Source organism: Camelus ferus, chromosome 13 (genome assembly GCF_009834535.1).
Source record: "Camelus ferus isolate YT-003-E chromosome 13, BCGSAC_Cfer_1.0, whole genome shotgun sequence".
Classification (NCBI taxonomy): domain Eukaryota; kingdom Metazoa; phylum Chordata; class Mammalia; order Artiodactyla; family Camelidae; genus Camelus; species Camelus ferus.
The window spans coordinates 16851880-16870634 of NC_045708.1; the positions used below are offsets into that span (position 1 = coordinate 16851880).

Sequence of the window (18755 nt, forward strand, 5' to 3'; positions counted from 1 at the left end):
GAAGTTCTAGACCCATTTGAGAAACATTAAGCCCATGAGTGTTTGAGCCCCTGAGGGGAAAGTAACATTAAACGTACAGGACCTAAAAAATGGTAATGCAGATCCCTGTCTTCACTGTTAAAATTTGTGTTGAGTCACCATTTGTACCTACTATGTCAAATATATATTTTCAAACTTGAAAGGAACTTTGAGATGTATTATCCCCACTTTACAATTACAGGGGGGTTAGTACAGCACTGATGGTCACATAGCACGAAAACAGCAGAGCTGAGGTGCACATCTGGCAGGTCTGACCAAGACAAAAGACTAGGATTTTAGCCTATCAGTACAAAACTATGAGAGCTTACTGCTTCCATATAGCCTGCCACCGCCATGGAGATTTTATATTATAAAAATAGAATAATGTCAGCCCCAGGAGGGTACAGCATCCTGGGGGATGTTCTGAGCCTGGTTCCCAGTGGTACCTCAAGTTAGCTGTGAGGACTTAAGCAAACCTCTCGGCCTCACCGAAGCCTGGCCTCCTCCTCCATGAAGTAAGAATAATCATTCCCCCGATAGAGTTGTCATGATCATTGAATAAGAGGTCAGGCTTCTGGCATATAGTAGTTGCTCAATAAATATTATGTCAACAAGCATTTATTGAGCACCTGCTGTGTGTCAGCAAGGGACCGAGGAGAGCAACTTGGCTCGTGTCTGCCAAGCTGAGATACCCTTCCTTTTCTCCCCAGGTTAGGGTCCCTCCGCAGAACCACCTTTCAGAAGAAAGATTAGAATGATCAGGACTCACGGGATGAGAGTCTTTTTTTGAACTTTGGTGTGATCGTTCGGGTTGTAATAACCGGGTCCTGGGCCTGTCGACGTCAGGTTTAATCCACGGCCAGTTTTCGATTTGAAACAAGACATCAATATCTTTGGTGACTGCTTCACAAGAGATTCGTTGACATTATAATGCCCTGAGGAGAAAGAAATGTTAATACAGAATAAAGAACGCTTCTCAAATAAATGAAAAGCAGTGCCTGCGCCTGAGAATACATTCAATGACTACAAGGCAGTATCACTCTGGGGCCCACACTTTGCCTGCGCATTTTGACCCCGGCTTCCAAGTACTCAGAAATTAAGGAAATCATTCAACGCGGTGGAAAAGCTCTGAGCCTAAAGATGTGCACAACCCCAGCAGCTACAGTGTGAGAAAGGATGGATAGCCTAGAAGTCCAAGCACGAGGGCACAGGTATGGGAAAACAGCCCAATCTGGTGGAACGTCAGCCCGAGGGTGACAAGTACAAAGACCACAGAGCCACATGGCAGTGTTTTTGAGAATAAAGGTGAGTGAAAAAAGTAAATTAAAGCCTAAAAGTCTATACTGTATATACTATGACATTGATGTACAAATGGGTAAAAATAGGTGGGGACCCAGAACAGTGGTAAAAAACTATATTAGGGGTGGCTTTGTGAGTGGGGAAAATATTTCAAATTTTCTGAACATTGTAAAGTTGATTTTATGTTAAAGAAAATGGACTCTTCCATGACAAAAGAACTGAAAACAACAGCATGGGACATTTTAGCAAGATTTTATTGAAGTGGTGACAACCCATGGTGGCAAAGATGAGGAAAACAGATGTCTCACAGAAGCAGGAGGATAAATGAACTCTGTGCTGAAGGGCAATTTGGTCACAAATATCAAAAACCTTAAATATTTTACATACCTTTTGACTTGGCCATTTCACTGTAGGCAATTTACATAAGGAAATAATCTTGATTGTACACAAGCTGTGAGCTACAAGGATGTTTGCTGCCACTCTATTTACATGAGTCATCAGTTTAAACAACCTAAATCTCCAACTAGAGGGCATTTGTTCCTTAACTCATGGTATCACTGGACAATGGTATACTATGCATCCATTAAAAAAGGTGTTCTAGGAGGATTTTTAATGTCATTAAAAAAGTGTTCCCAATTATATGCTTAAGTTAAAAAAAAAAAAGAAAATAGGCAGAGGGTACAGCACAGTGGTAGAGGGTGTGCTTAGCATCCTTGAAGTCCTGGGTTCACCCAGTACCTCAATTAAAATAAATAAACAAACCAAATTGCATCCCTGCTCCAAAAAAAAAGCAACTAAAACAACAACAAAAAACAGCTAAAAATTACAAAAAAAATGTAAAAAAAGGAAACAACAGATGGCCCTTTAGCAACATTTATAATATTGATATATAGCTCTCAAATTATCTTTGTTTCTTTTTCACATATATTTTTATTCCCTTTACCAAAAAAAATTTCTTTTAAAGCAATACTTGATTATAAAAAAGCTAAAAAGCAGAAGCAAGGGGGAAAAAGCATTCACGCTCCTGCGGCCCAGAGAGAGCCGGGGTGTGCTCTCCGCTGTGTCTGCTCCCCGTCTTTCCTGCGCGCCCTGGACGCGCTCTCACAGTGAAAATTCACCTCTGTAACCCACGTTTTCAGCTGACACTTTAACACAGGCATTTCCCCGTAACAACCTTTTTCTTTAAGGAGAAATAGAGAGGAGGACACTGGGGAGGATTGGGGACTTGTGCTTGGCACATCCAAACTTTAGAAAATCCAACCAGCCAGAGTGTAAAGGTGGGCATTTTGCTCAGAACTGAAGGCGGACCAGAGCCGGCCCTCAGCCCCTGAGGCCCGGCACCCGGATCAGAGGAGGCACAGCGAGGATGCCAATTATTGCTTAACATCTGTTTTTTTCCCCACAGGCAGACCTAGAGGTCAATGCAGATCGTTTCTCACAGAGGAGCAGATTCCCCAGGCTCTGGCTCCTGGCAAGTTTAAGGGACCTGGGGGAGTCCTGAAGGCACCAGGCATCGAGCTGGAGGCGGGGGTGGGGGCAGAGGAGCTATGGGACCCTGGGCTAGTGACCTGCTTTCTATATATGATTTTTGCCTGTAAAGTGGGGAAATAATAATGATAATAATAGCCCACACTCTCCGAGCACATCCGTGCCATGCAATGCTCCACGGGACTTTGAGAGTGTTCAGTGAGTGGACAGCCCTGGCCCACAGTAGGAGCTCAGCAGACTCTGGTGCCCACTTCTCCCCTTCCTGTTCTGTTACAAGGGGCTTGGGGCCCCTCAGGACCCAGGAGGGAGCAGCTGCCCATCCAGGGCTCACTGGCAGGACCTCTGGCCCAACCCCAGAGATGCAGGCTTTGTTCTGTATAAACAAACAAGGTGGGGTTTTGCCCATGGTGATGCAAGGCAGGGAGCTTTGGACAGGCTTAGCCTCCTAATCAGGGATGGTTTTCTTATTCAGCTTCAGACTGATCTTCTCAACTTTAATCTGGATTTGCTGAAATCTGACATGCGCTGCAATTTTATCCACACCCCCCCTCCAAGAAGTGTGACTGCAGAGGCAAAACTTCCCAGCTCCTCCTCTGGGGTCTGGGGTCCAAAGCTCCTCCGGGGTCTTCAGGACCCATCTGGGAAGATCTCATCTGCCCAGTGCTCCTGGAGTGTGGGCTGCTGCATGACCAGATCTCTCTGGAAACTCGTCACTAAGGCTGGTGCGGACAGGAGGTGTGAGGGCACAGGACAGTACACCACCGCTCCCCAGCCCAGCAGGGAAAACATTTGCAGGCAAACTCTTGGGTGTTCCCGAATCCTAGAGGCTTCGGAATTCACGCTGGGATTATGGGGGTAAGAGCTCCTCAGTCAGACACCTCTGACCTTAGGCCTGCCATTTATTAGCTGTGTGATGTTCAGCAAGTCACTTCAACTCTCTGAGTCTCCATTTCCCTACCTGAAACACAGAACTGAGAGTATGGCCCTATGAAGACAGATGTGTGAGGACTGCATGGAAAAACTTAGCTCCGAGTAGGCGCTCAGTAAACAGAGCTATTTCCCATCGTTTCTTGACGTATGATGAAGTTGCCTTTAGGCATGGGAGGAGAGGAATATTGCACAAAGGAATATTACAAGGTGTGCAATAATCTTTGAAATATTGTCTAAGGATCAGGACAGAACGCCTCCCCCGCCTCCCCCGCCTCCCCCGGAGTCTGTGATGGGGTATGCACTTGTGTGCACTTCTAGCGTGAGAAGCTACCTCCCCACCTGGCTGCCCAAAGCAGGTGTGCCCAGTCTGAAAGGGAGGTCAACATGTTAGGCATACAACTCCTGCCTGCATCTCCTCTTCCCCCAAAGCCTAACTCCTTTCAAAGAGACTCCCTGTGAAGGAATGGGGGCCCCGCAGATCAGATCTGGTACATGAACCCTTAGGTCAAGGCCAGTGCAGGGCGGCTGCTTACCTGGGGCAGGCCCTTTTTCAGTAATGGTGAAAAGTCCTCTCTGGGTTTTGGACATGAACCCGGCTCGGGCACAGACATTGTTTGTCTGCTTGCAGCAAGAGACAGAGGCCTGCGGGGAGAAAATAAGCACAGTGTGTGTGAAGCCTTCCCTTTCTTTGACCTTGTCGTTGTGCCTGGATGAGGGGCACCTGGGGGTAAAAATCAAATTTAAACCCATCCTCAGAAAATAAGCAGATATGAGCAGAACAGGTCACACCGGCTGTGCCTTCACCACCACCCCAGGAGTAGAGGGCAGTGAGTTTGTCACCACCACCAAGGGTCTGGGGACCCAGAGAGCACAGAGGATGCTGCCCTGACAGCTGGTAGACCCAGCTGGGGCTCTTACTCAAATGGTTTAATTTCTCTGAAATTGAGTTTTCTCATCTGTAAAATGGCTCGGATACGCCCTGCTGTAGTTGCTGTGGAGTGTTGTTGGGGTGGGGGTCGGGGGACAGGGGGTTGACACAAATCATCTGTGGGAAAGCGGTTTTTTTAAAATGTGTGTCATGCTACACATGAGAATTAGTTTTTCTTTTCTTTTTTTCTTTCTTTCTTTCTTTTTTTTTTTTCTTTTTTTTTTTTTTTTTACAATTTTTATTCTTTTCAGAACACTTAGTCCTCCATATTCCCACCCTAATTCCTCACTGCTCAAACAGTCCTACCCACGCAGGATCTGAGCTATACAAAGAAATTGTGTAATTTAAGATTATGATCGGGTCTGTAAGCACTATCTTGTCTCGACTTTTCTGGTTGACCCGGGCAATATACATTTGAGAGTGTCCAGTGTGTTCAGAGCTCTAAAAATAATTTTTTGGGGAAAAAAAAGAACTCTGAGATCATCCTTATGTTACACACGAATCATAAATATTTTAAATGCCAATTTGCAGTCAGTCTCCTGTATTCATTAGATAAAAGATGCAATAAAAATTGTGCCTGCAATGGCTGGGGATATTTACTGAATGAGTGAAACTATTTGCTGGGGCCAGGATGGTTTGATTTTCTGTGATACTCCTTTGTCAAAAAAAAAGTTTCTCGAGAAATGCAGATGGCATTTTGATTTTGTGTTGACAAAGGCAGAGGAATTTAACTTTTCCCAGGGTCCTAATGGCCAGACTGCATGCAGAGAGGGCAAACAAAAAGATCAGATGGAACGGGCTAATTACTGGACACAGGGAGAGGAGCCAGGATGCCGGAGAGGAGGTAATAACACGGTAGCAAGGGAAGGGCCTCGAACAGAGCAGTGGGGGAATCACGGTAAGCAAAGGCACAGAGGCCCTGACAGCCCTCAAAGCAGTGTGGCTAACAGGATTACCGCATTTCTTCTCCTTGCCAGTTGACTCAACCTTTGTTCTCCAGGTCTGAAAAAAGCCTCCTGTAGACAAAACACTACTTCAGCTTTATTCCTCACCCAGACAGAAAAGCAACTGAAAAGGGGGACATTTTTGTATACACTGAGTGTGTGTCACTGGGTGATCTCACCATTAGACTAAGAAAATAGCTCCACTGGCAGATTGAAAAAGAATGGAAACACATTTATTGTATAGTCAGGAGAAAAAATAAATTCCCAGATACAATTAAGTAGCAAACACACCTGTACTGTGGACAGCATGACCCCAATACTGAGGGAAGGACCAAGGCGGGAAGAGAGTATGAACAAAACTGCCCCTGGTTTTTGATGGTGGTTTGCTTTGGGGAGCAGAATTATTAGTTTCTGGTTCATGAATTTCTACAATGCTTGTTTTTATTTTATGATGAGCATGTATTATTTTCAGAGCCACATTAGGACAATAATGAACAAAAAAAAAAACGCAAACTAAAATTGATCTGTTGGGGAACTTCATTCAACATCTTGTAACAACCTATAATGAAAAAGAGCATGAAGAAGAATATATACATTTATAACTGAATTACTATGTTGTACACCAGAAACTAACACAGCATTGTAAACCAACTAAACGCCAATAAAATGAAAGAAAGAAAGAAAGAAAGAAAGAAAGAAAGAAAGAAAGAAAGAAAGAAAGAAAGAAGAAGGAAGGAAGGAAAGAAGGAAGGGAGGAAGGAAGGAAGGAAGAGAGGGAGGAAGGAAGGAAGACAGGGAGGGAAAAAAAATTGATCTGTTGGCAGAAGGACAGAGTTCTGACTCGGGAAATGGTCATTGCTAGATTAACAAAGAAAGTTCTCCCTCCAAAGTCATAAACATTTACTGCATGCTTACTGCACACCAGCCTTGAGCCAGGCATTGGAGATATGGAGCTGGCTACCTCATTTATTATCTACATTAACACCATGGAGTAGATATATAGCCCCATCTTACAGATCAATAAACTGAGTCCTGAAAGGTTAAGAGACATGCCCAAAGCCACACACTTAGAAAGTGGCAGAGCTGAGATCTGAACCTGAGCCCATCCCTTAAGCATTAACCATACTGTTCTGCCTCAGTGACCACAAAGCGATGGGAACTGGCGAAGGGCTACACTTAAAAAAAAAATTCTCTGATATGATTTATCCTGTAAGAATCTAAAAAGTAAATGAATAGTGTCTGCAGATAAAGTACTAAATAATACACTCATTGTTACAGATGAGAACACTGTCCTGGAAAGGTTATGTGATAGGAGTGATTACAATAAGCACTGACCGGGGCAGTGGTCTTCCCACTGCTCCATGCTGACTTCCCGGTTGCACACATTTCCCTCTGGGTTCTGCAAATTCCCTAAGAGACTCCTGCACAGCCTCAGGTAGCCACTGGGTACTCAGCAAATGCTAACTGGTTCCCCCATTGCATTAAAATGCTATTTCCCAGAGCTCCCCACTTCTTTTCTATTTTAGTAAACCATCCATTTAATATATATCTAGCAAGTATATGCAGTGTTCTTACATTGTAATGGTTTGGTGCGGGAGTTTCAAATTTGAGAACTTTCTCGAAGCTTGGCAACTGGAACATGCTGGAACAGGAATTACTGAAGTCTTTCTTCGAAGCGAAACGTGACGGGATAGTGTATGCATTAGCTGCAGGGTATTTAGAAACGATGGTGTCCATTCGGGCTCGCTGTGAGAAGAGAGTCAAAGGAATCGGCATTGTCACATAATCTGGTGGCTCCAAAGGACACATGTCAAAAAGACAGTGCCCAGCACCAGGTCTAAAAACATTTTATAAAAGGGGAAACTCTGGCAGCTAACAATGATAAAGTGACCTTGGGCTTTGAGGATTTGCTCTTAGAAAATGCAAGCTCAGACCTGTGTTGACTTCTGTAAACTAACTCAAATTATTCATCCTATGTTTGGGACTTGGCAAAAATAATTTTGCCATAAAAGCATTTCCACCCAATCCTGTTTCAGTCCACTTACACTTGACTCATCAGCTGTTGGGTGATTTATATGATGGGAAGCCGTAGACTTTCTTCTTCCAACCTTGATTTTCTTTTGAGTGAAACCTCACTTTTTGTTTCTAAGGTTAAATAATCTGAATTTCCTAAGTAACAAGTTTGCTTCTAACGTCTTAAAGGTAAAAGGCTCCTAGGCTTGCCACCCACCCACGCCTCCCATCCCCCACCTAATCACTGATTTCAGAAAACCCCACAATATTTTTGCTGTTTCAACGGAACCAATCCTACTCTTTCCGATAAGCCATGATAAACTATTTTCAGTTAAACCCACACACATACACACACACACAGAATCAATGTTTGCCAGATGAGAAAGGACAAAAGCCATAAACACTGGTGATAACATCACCTTACCCTGGGATAGTATGGCAAGTATTGAGGTCTGATAAAACAAATTTTTTTTTTCATTATTTTATGGTTGAGAACATTGCCTTGGGTTTCCTCCGCTGGGCAGGGGTCAGTAACAACATAAGCACCGGAGGTGGGGGAGGCTGGGGGAAGGCACTGGTGCCCACGCCTGGTTTACGGGCCACCAGGGGTACGTGGGTGGATGTGCCACCAGAAGCAGGTATATTCTTGTCCAGAATCTCAGCTGTTCAGATTCTCACCCAGGTTCAAGTCCCAGCTCTGCCTCTTCCTCCTAATTGTAAGGACTCATCGATGTTCCCAGAGGTGACATCACCTGAGCCTTGGACTCACTTTACCTATTCATTTGGGCCAACAGTTAACCAAGTACTCTCCACGGGTTGTTGCACTGAATTATCATGACAACTCGCGGGGAGTGGATACTGTGATCATCCCCCCTTTACAGATGAAGACACTGAATTTTTTCAGCTAGCTTCCAACATTCTCACCAGGCAGTCGGCGTCCCCGATATGCCTCGGGTCAGACATCCCATGAGAAAAAGGAATGGGCCCAGGGGAGTCACGGACAGCTTGCTTTCATTTACAAGATGAGCTGCCGATAAACGGCTGGGGGAGGTTTTAGCTCAGGGAGAATCACTGCCCGAAAGCCCCAATGCCTGACGGTGTAGGCACAACTCTACTCCCTCCTTTTAACTTCCATGAAGCAGGGTGGCGAGGTCAGCCCTTCCTTGGTGCTGCTGTTTGTAGCGTGTCTATCCTGAGCCACCCGACAGAGTGGGTAAGCGTGTTTTTCCAAAGGGCTATTTCCTAAAGCATGTTCTTGGCATTCCAGTCCTATGAGATAGGGTGTGTTGGTGGTAGCGGCAGCAGGCAGAGTTCCAGGGCCAAATACATTTGAGACATCTCACACCATGTTCTCACTTGGAAGATTCACAATACACGTTGGTGTAGTAAATACTCTAAGAAGGTCTGAATTAAAGAAACCTGTCTATTTGTGTTTAAACAGACTTTCCCAACCTTCTTCCATCATAGAATCTTTTTTGGTTTAGAATACCTATTAACATACTCTTTGGGAAAAATGGTTCTAAAAAATTCCCATTTGAGGCAAAGATTCAAAAAGCATCATAATAGAATTGGTCTCAGCGTCTAGCTAAAGTGAGCCTCACCCACCAACCCTCCGGCCCCTTTCTTTTAATTACCAGGACTATGGTCCCCAGTCTGGCCACATGCTGGCATTTATGAACCTCTCTCCAGCACATCCTAACTCTTCTCGAACCACTCCTGCCACCGTGCAAATATAGAGATGCCATAAAAGTCTCCCCCGACCTGCCTCATTTAATTTCCAAGTCAGCCCTCTGAATAATTCTGGAGCAAAGCTTTGGAATACAGAAGCTCTTCAGTTTATTTGGACTTAGACAGATGACAAGTCCTCTCAAAAGCTTGGGTACATTTGTTCCAACAGTCTTCAGGAAGTTTCTAAAATATATCAACCCACAGAGTTTTCTGGTCAGCCTCACCCAGAGTCACAGTCCTCCTGGCCTCCAGTGTCAGTAAGCAGGGCTATTTTTAATTCCCTCGGAGTCCTGGGATCCAGAAACATGAAAGTCACCAAAAGAAGGGGTGGAGGAATTAAACTCCAATCTAGCTCAGAAAGGAACAAGGCGAGTGGGGCCAGGGGTCTCTGGACGGATCTCCACCAACCGCGGAGGGCCCTGCTCAAAGATACAGGAACTTAAGTGTTCATACAGGGAACAATGTTCAATATCTCAGGGAACTATGTTCAGTATCTTGTAATAACCTTTAATGAAAAAGAATATAAAAACGAATATATGTATGTAGATGCATGACTGGGAAATTGGGCTGTACACCAGAAATGGACACGTTATAACTGACTGTACTTCAACTTAAAAAATAATAAAATAAAATAAAATAAAAAATTAAGTGTTTATAAGCGTAAATACAAATCCCCATATCTGTCACATCGGGGAGAGGAAGCCTGAACAACTCAGTGTCTGCCTTCTCTGGGGCTTGGTCTGAAGTTTACAAAGACCTAAAGGCTGATTAGATCTTGCCACATACACATCTTCCCTTGGGCTCCTTCCCCTCCAGACAGCTCGGCCTGATCCATTTGGAAAGTTACTGCACCTAAAACCTAGCAGGGAATTGATGGTGTGCTCTGATTCAGTGCCTCCTTTGGCACCAGGCAGGAATGGGCGGTGCCACTATTTGGCAAAGATGTTCTAGAAGAGAAAACCAAGGTGTTGCAGGAAGTATTGTTTGTGACTCAGGTGGTAACAATCATAACTTTTAACATGTTTATAATGCTCTGCAGTTTCAAAGAGTATTTCCCTCATTGCAACGTTAATTTGCCCAGCGCCTCCAGGGAGTCTCCACCATATGAGGCAACTAGGACACAGAGGGTGACGTGCTTGAGGTCACATCAAGAACCCACAGCTGAGTCAGGATCGGGTCTTAAGTCTTGGCTCCTGTGCCAGGCCGTGGTGAGACGGCACTTCTTTTGCCCCATGTTTCTGAGTCTCTGTACTCGTAGGGCTTGGAGCAGAAGCAGAGGTAGAGGCGTGGTGGTTCTGTGGACTCACAGGGGGCATGCGCGGCCCCAGCGTCTTCGCTAATGGGGAGTTAACTCCAAAGTCGGTTTGCTCCTCGAGTATTCAACTCTGCCAAGCTCAAATTCCAATAAGTGGCTGCCTTCAGTGTGTCTTAAATGGTCTCTTTGTGTGGTTTAAAAAAAAAATCAACTCCAGGGTCAGGCATCATAATACATTTTTACAAGAGATTATTATAACTTTTAAAGGGACAGGCAGCACGTGTTTTGCTGACGCCGGAGCTTGGGTTTGCTTTCCTTTTCACTCTCCCGTCTCAGCTAGTCTTACCCTACTTTGACCCTTTTCCCTTGTTGTATCTATTTTTCTCGCCCATTGATAAATGTTCAAATAGAGACTATCCTTGCCCGGGTCTGGTCAGGGACGTTGGCACTTGGTTTAGCTACTTGATGGTTAGAGCCTTCCACAGAGACAAAGCTCCATACTTTACAAAGGAGAGAAATGAGGAGGAGAGGGATATTACTAAATGTCCAGCCTGCTGCCTGCTTTCTTTTTGGTCCCATCAGATTTCTCCATGATGAATAATCCAGTTAGACTATGGAAGGAAAAAACTCATATTAGGGCAAGATGTATAATAATAACATTTTCCTATGCCTGAAACTCTGAGGAAAGCATGTGCTAGTTCATTCCATGAGGACAAAACTGGTTTTGGATGATCAGGTCCTGAATATTTTTCTCACTTCTCTTCCCACTCTGGCAATGCGTTGCAGTGGAAAACATTACTTAAAGAAATAGGCTCCAATTTACCTGCATGAAATCTGAGGAAGCAGTTACTCTCCTAGTTGGAACCACGGGCCTTTGGGGAGAAGGGACTGGATGTCCAACATATGATTATGCAACGAATGAAGGAAAGTACTGGGCAGTTAATGCCCTCATTGGGAGAAGGGGTTCTTACCATGGAGGGGAAAGTGCACGTCCCTTTCTTAGACAACGAGACACTGTCGAACACTGGGGATTGGTGAGTGACGTTGTAGGATCCAGGACCTGGGATGTCATCCTGAAAGGGAAGAGAAACATGATGTCATCGGGATACTTTCAATTCCGTGGTGCTTTTCTGCAAGCTTTACATCCATTAACGCTAAGCCTTACTGTCATCCTCTGAGACAGGCACCACTGCCACTTCCCGGCTGACAGCTGGCTCCACCATTTCCTGACCTGCCGAGACACCATTTCGGTTAACAAGTGCTGGGGCTGGGATTCCAACCCGAGTTTGGGACCCCCAAAGCCCTTGCTCTTTCCACCATGGTGTACTGCATTCTAGAAGAACGCTGCTTAAAGAAATGAGCACAAAATGGGGTCCTGAGCATGGCGGATGTGCGGGTCAGCATGTGCTGACTGGGTACGCCAAACCCACGGCAAGGGAAGGGTGACCGACTTCACGCTAACCACACCCCACCTGACTCAGCTTCCTCTTCAGCCTTTCAGAAGAGAAACCAGGGAGTGTTTCTGTTTATAAAGCAAAATGAAACAAAAACAACCTTCATCCCAAACAAGACCATTTCTAACTCTCACACAAAGAGAGGCAGGCTCATGGGGCTCAAGTGCTAAGTGATGCAGGTATGTTTGGGAGGAACAAACAAAAGCTTGGTTTCTAAGCTCATTTCTGCTGTTGCAGGTAATTGGGCTTGCATCTCACTTCCCATGCTAGTCACCAGGGGGAGGTAAATGTTGACAGAGGTTGGCCAAGCAAGTGGTGTGAAATGATAAGGATGCTCCACTGTCTCCAGAGTTTACTGGGTGCCTGGTTGGTGCCAGGAGCTTTTAAAAGGTTGTCTCATGCTATTCCCCCTGTAAGGAAGGGATGCCCCCATTTTACAGATGGAGACACTGAGGCACATGGAGATGAATTTTCCCAAGGCCCAGCTGCTGTAAGTGGCAGCACCTGAATTCAGTGGCACATGATGATGTACACAAGCCTTGCAGTAAGTGGGAGTATTACCAGGTTCCACTTTAAGGGAAGTGGGTCCACAGCTAGTGGAGGAGAGCAGATTTGAACCCAGGCTGCCTGACTCATGAGCTTGTTAACTCCAACATCTGCCATCCGGGGTCCCATCTCCACCATCCCTACTACCACCCTCAAAGCAGAAAGAAAGCTTAAAGCACCATCAGGGCCTTCAAGGACTTTCCAGTCTGGCCCAAGCAGAACTTTCCTTTGTGGAGGGGAGAGCTGATTCACCCAGCAGATCACCACCTGCACTCGACACCCAACTCAGTTTTCTGAGCCACTGGAGGGAGATGTCCAGCTGTGGAGAATTCAAGCTTTCACCTGAAACTGCTAGAGGAGGTGGATGGCTCTCCAGGAAGGCAATAAACACCCAACCTTTCACCTTTGGCATAACAGTTCACGTGACTAATGTTTCCCAACGTTGATGAGTTCAGCCTCTCAGCCTATCCCAGGGAGCAAGAATCCAGGTCACAGCTGCTGTGAACTCAGCCAGCCCTTGGCTTCTTGGCCAAGACCACCGCAGAAGGCAAAAACCAAATAAACAAACCAAAAAACAAAAACAAAAACAAAAACAAGGTTGGGGGGTGCTGTGGGGAGGGAGAAGGGAAGAGAACTGTTTATTTGAGCTCTGCTGACTGCCTGCTGAGTATGCTCTGGGCTGGGGCTAACCCTGTTGTCCCCTGTGCCTGCCTCACAGAGTGAGGATCAAATAAATCAGTACTTGTCCCACCAGCCTCATCATGACTTGCCTTCGAGTTGTCACAACAGCCTCAATGGAGCCAGGACCCCCCCTTGGGGGTTAAAGTCCTTAAGAGTGGGATCGAGCAAGAGCTGATTGGCTGCTCTGTTCACATCCCCCACCCAACACACATCTGGGCAACATTTGGCTGAAATGCACTTTGAGAGCTCTTCTGAAGGATCAAAGTCCCAAACAGGCAGCCTCTGCATGTGCCAAGGATGGGTCACAGATCAACATTCACTTGACCCTGGGATAGGTTTAGAGAGGTAACGAAGAGGAGGGGAAGAGGCAGAGCAGGGCATTTACCTCCTCACCCCAGACATCTCCTTAGGTAATGGGAGGCCCTAACGTCCCACAGCCTGGAGCCAGTCACATCTGCACACAGCCTGGATTTGCTAGTCCTGATTCCATAGATTTTGTCCAATTAATACTTTCAGGTTTGTTAAACCATTTGCAGGTTGGAAAATGAATTCTCTGCTGGGTCATTGGCTAAAGCCCAAACTCAAGCTGCCTTTTGACTGCAGGGATATTCCGCCTTGCTTTGGTCTATTTTGGGGGTGGTTAGCTAGTGTTCTTTCGGAGTGCACAAGATGAACGAAAACTAGGAGTTTGCTGAAGGGCTAGAGGTATATGACAGAGGAGGACACGCCTGAGGCAGAAGCAGAGCCCTGCCCCATGGTTAACTCACTGGCAAAACCACACAGGAATCTGGGGCTCCTGAGGGAACAATTTCCTTTTACAAGTGCCTCTGGTCTTAGGGCCTCAAGACAATGTGCCCGTCCACCCTGCTGACTTTATTGAAGGTTACAAAGCCTTTTCTCAGGCTGTTGGGGCCAAAGTGGTGAGAAGAGAATGGACCAGAAGCAGAAGAGTTGGCATCTGCCCCCAGGCCTGTCCCCTCACCTGTGAACCTGCAAAGAGGCAACTGGGGGGACCAAGCCCTGTGGTTTTCAATCGCACTCCAGGCCTCCACGAGGAACCCAGGGAAAGGGGGCCAGAGTTGGCAGCGGCTTCAGGAAGCAATTCCCCTTCACCTGCTCCACCAACAGGCCTCAGCATGAGATGCTGTCACAGAAGGGGCCCCTCTGCTGAGCCCAGGGACTTAGGGGTCACTGAAACCCTTCTGGTTCCAACTATCTACAACTCTGAGATGTGCCCCTTGTAAGACACCCTCCCTTTCTGTCCTCTCCCTTCCGTCCAACCTGCCCCTCCAACTCCATATACTTATGTCTGGCATCAGAGTTTCCATGTCTCTGATCACAGAGAAGGGAGAGAGAGGTGCGGAGTGTACTTCAAGCAAGAAAATGAACATGTTTTTGTTCAGAATCAGGGAGGAGGTCAGAAACGAAAGGTCCCTTGGAGCCCTAAGGGAGCAACCAGGAAAACGAGGATCAATTCTCTTGAGGAGATTGTTTCTTAGTGGCCTGGGTGAAGAGCAGGTGTGGGGGAAGCAGGAGCAGCTAGCACACTGGCCACTTGAGCAGGTGGAAGTGGGGACCAGGTCTCAGCCCATCGCTGGCCTGGCTGGACTGGGAACACACTCAGACAAGAGAAGCTAAACTCGCATCTTCAAAGCGTCTCTCGACAATGGTATTGTCTCTGAGAGCATCCATGCTCCTCTTGTGCAGAGCCCTGCTCTTCCTTAAACCTGGTATCAGCCCATTAGCAGCCCTTCGAAATCCTCGGAATGGCATGTGGGCAAAGACTCAACTCAATGAACATGTACTGAAGCCTGCTGTGCACCAGGGCTGGCACTAAGGCGCAAGGATACAGGCACAGCCCATTGGCAGCTATCATGGTCCAGGAGAGGGATGGAGGAAATGCAACACAACAGTGCAGGATGGATGGGACGTGTTCCCGTGACTCGATGAAAAAGGCAGAGACTTGAATTGGGGTCATTCATTCGATCCACTTTTGAGGGGCTCTGGAGTCTGGAAAGGACAATGACTGCTGCCCTAGCAGTTGCGGGCGGGTGGAGACCAGGCGTGCGCACCCGTCACCACCACGCCAAGCGGAAGGTGGTCGGGGCAGACAACGGGCTGTGGGCGTTCAGAGGGGGATGTGCTTGCTTCCGCCCCAGGCAGAGATGCCAGGAAACAGTCTGGGAGCAGCTGCCTGGGTCGTCCTCGCCCTGCCTGACCCTGGCTGTGAGAGCTGCTTAACCCCCTTTGTGTCTCAGGGTCATTATCTGGAAAGTGGGGATAATGACAGGACTGAGCTCACAGGGTCATTATGGGGATTAAAGGAGTTAATAAACGCGACGTCTTCCGGGGGAGCCTGGCACGCTGTCAGTGTTTGGTATTTCCGCATGCGTGTCCTGCAGACCCCTGAGGAAGTGGTGCTGCTGACTGATATGGACGATGTGGAGAGTCCAGAGTTCCAGAGCAGGAAGGTCGGGGAGACCCCACTGTGGTTCAAACGTGCAGCTGAGTGCACGTGTGGGGAAACCATCCCCTTGAACATGGTGGTCTCTGCAAACTGAACTTCCTTTCATTTAAAAGCCTCTGATGTATGAAATATCCCTGGTCCAGTACCTTATCAAGGTAATATGTGACCAGTACTAACTTTGTACAGTTTCATCACAAATTAAACACTGGCCTGCTCAGCACCAGGGAGGGTTGATTAACTGTCAGCCTGTGGCTGAAATTAACATGTATTTTTAAATTTCACAGCAAGAGGATGAGGTGACTGTATCCAACCAGTATTCATTCATTTGCGCCTAGAAGGGCTCCATCAGAATTCATTTAGAATCATGGAACAGTCACCCCTAGCAAGGTCCTACCTATGATAACATCCTTATTTTTAAGATGAGGAGACAGAGATGAAAAGACTTTAAGTGGGTGTCCTCAGTGTTACACAGCTTGGGAGACAGTGACCACAATCCAGAGTGACATGGGGACAGAATCGGGTGGCCGGGCTATGCTCTGGCCCAGATTAGGCATGTCTCTTCATGTACGCAGAGTCGGCAGCACATCTGTAAATAATTGTAAAATGTTCAGGGAAGCAGACTTCAATTCTAGCAGCCAAAATTGCCAGTCCAGACACTGAGCTCAGTGAAGGATTCCTTGTACCCAGCGGTCGGAGTCTCGTGGGGAGTGTGAGGTGGACAGCAAGGCCCTGATGTTTCTCTACGCAGTCGGACCAATAAGGTAAGAACGCATTTCAGAGGGCACCGATTCACTGTGTTAAAGATGTGCTAAATGGGTCACAGGGCCAACGTGAGGACACAACCGAGTTATGAGACCAGGCACAGGGTGTGTACGATTAATGTTCTAAGGGTGGTGAGATACCAGAGGTTTAAAATCTGCTTTGAATTGTATTGCCTCACTAAATTATTGGGTGATGTTAGGCAGGATTCTTAACTTCTCAATGTTCATTTCCCTCAGGAAAAATGAGAATAATGAGCATGGAATAAGACCTTTTTTGTCCTGTTTTCATAGCTCGAAGAAACTAAAAAATCATAATCATCCAAATTGTACATTTCAGATGAGGAAACTGAAGCCCAGAAAAGTCAAGTGACTAAAGGCACACGGCTAGTAACAGAGCAGAACACAGGGGACCTAGTTTATGGACTCCATGCCCTTTCCACAGAGTTCCATACTTATCTACAAAACTCTTTCAAATACTTAGATGAAAGTGTTTATGTTGTGAAACCAATGTGACCACATTAGAATCTAATTTCTGAGCTCTTTCCCTCTGTATCTGATGCTGCCTATAGCTTTGGCTGGCTGACACCTTGGCTCCTTCAGCAGAAACATTTCTGAAAAGCTATAGTACTTTAAAATGCCAACTGTAAAAGCCAAATTATTTGGTTTCTGGATGTGAGTCTTCAGAAGGAGATCATGTAGAATTGGGCCTGCACAGCTGACCTGATGTCTTCTGAGGACTTTTCAGATACACGCTCTCTGACTTTCACAGATCAATTGCATGGCTCTGTAAACCACAAAGGGAGGTGTGGTGCGGTGTGTGGAAAGAGCATGAGGCTTTGGAGTGAGCTCGGCCTGGGTTTGAGGGCTAATTCTTTCAGCATTGATTCAGCAGATATTTACGCTGCGCCTCTTACGTGCCAAGCCCTGTGTGGTGCGACCTCGGGCGGGTCGTTTAACTTCCCTAAGCTTTGGTTTCCTCTTCTGTTAAATTAAGGTACTAAACCCTTCCTTTTAGCATTGTTCTGAGGATTAGAAATACGGTCTAAAAATGATTTCACACACAGTAGGGACTGGTAAATGGTGGCTGTTATTATTTCAGTTTGAGGCTGGGCCGCAAATATCCTAGAGATGGACAGTATATTACAGTTAAATTGACAAATAGAAAACCAGGCAAAAAAGAGACAGAGAGACAAATATACAGTTAAAACATAGACAGAGAATCCAAAGAAAAAAGAGAAAAACTGAGCAAATATCTTATTTATCACCTTTGGTGAAAACCTACAAATAACTAAAAATGTGTGTGTGTGTATGTGTGTATACACACACACCATATTCTTTATTATTTGCTTTCTTGGCATCCTAACCTATCAGAAGTGGAAGGAACTTAAACATTCCCCAGCTCAGTGTTCCTGTTTACAAAGGAGGAAACAGGCCAAGGGGCACGGGGACTGGGGAGGCCACTCAGCTCCTTCCTGACTCACCTGCATTCAGGACCCAGATTCCCCCCCACCGCTCCCTCTCACCATCTTGGCAAGGTGGTAAGATGAAAAGCATTTTTAGAATGCAGCAAAAGGTAACCCAGATCATGACTCTGCCAAAAGAATGTTATTCAAAAGGTCTTACTTAGTTCAACAGATAAAAGAATGAAGATTTAAAAACCTCTGATGCCTGCGAGTGGCATCCCCTGCTGGTGACAGAAGAGTGCGTCCGAACTGGGCCTATAGCCAGTGAAATTCCAAAATAGGTGAGGACCCATCAGGATCCAAGCAGAACTTTCCAGATCAAAGAGGAAAAGAGACACAGATATTTGGGAAGAGGGAGAGGGTGGGGGAAATGCAGGAACAGTTATAAGCCATTGTTAAAGGAATAGGCGGGGCTATCGTCACAAAGGTAACTTTACATGTGTTAGACTCATTTATTTTTCCTCTTTACGTAATTGAAAGTCTTGTTATTTCCTCCCCTGTTTTGAGTGGGGGTGGGGGAGAGGAGGATTTTTACCTCTTACTTTTTACACCTGGGGTATTTTAATTTTTAATTTTTAAAATATATTTCTTCTTTTAAAAAAAAAGTTTGGTTTCAGGGTGGCCCCAGACATCTGGACATACTGTTTTTCCCTGGATTTAGTATCTTGGCAGCTCATTCTTACAATCCAGAGCACACAATTTGGAGAGGGTGCTGCAGCTCCTTGGAGGACACTGCCCTCTACTGGTCACAGGGACAGACGCACCAGCCAGACTCACCTG

General features: G+C 46.1%; 1 protein-coding gene across 1 annotated transcript in view; it reads right to left on the bottom strand.

The window, feature by feature from the left end:
- STPG1 (sperm tail PG-rich repeat containing 1) overlaps positions 1-18755 on the bottom strand; it is a 44350-nt gene that overhangs the window by 9877 nt on the left and 15718 nt on the right. Inside the window, exons 6-9 of the mRNA XM_032495485.1 lie at positions 11575-11676; positions 7183-7353; positions 4269-4377; positions 788-953 (exon numbers count right to left, since the gene is read on the bottom strand). Of these exons, the coding sequence (XP_032351376.1) occupies positions 788-953; positions 4269-4377; positions 7183-7353; positions 11575-11676 (548 nt within the window). The remainder of the gene's footprint in view (positions 1-787; positions 954-4268; positions 4378-7182; positions 7354-11574; positions 11677-18755) is intronic.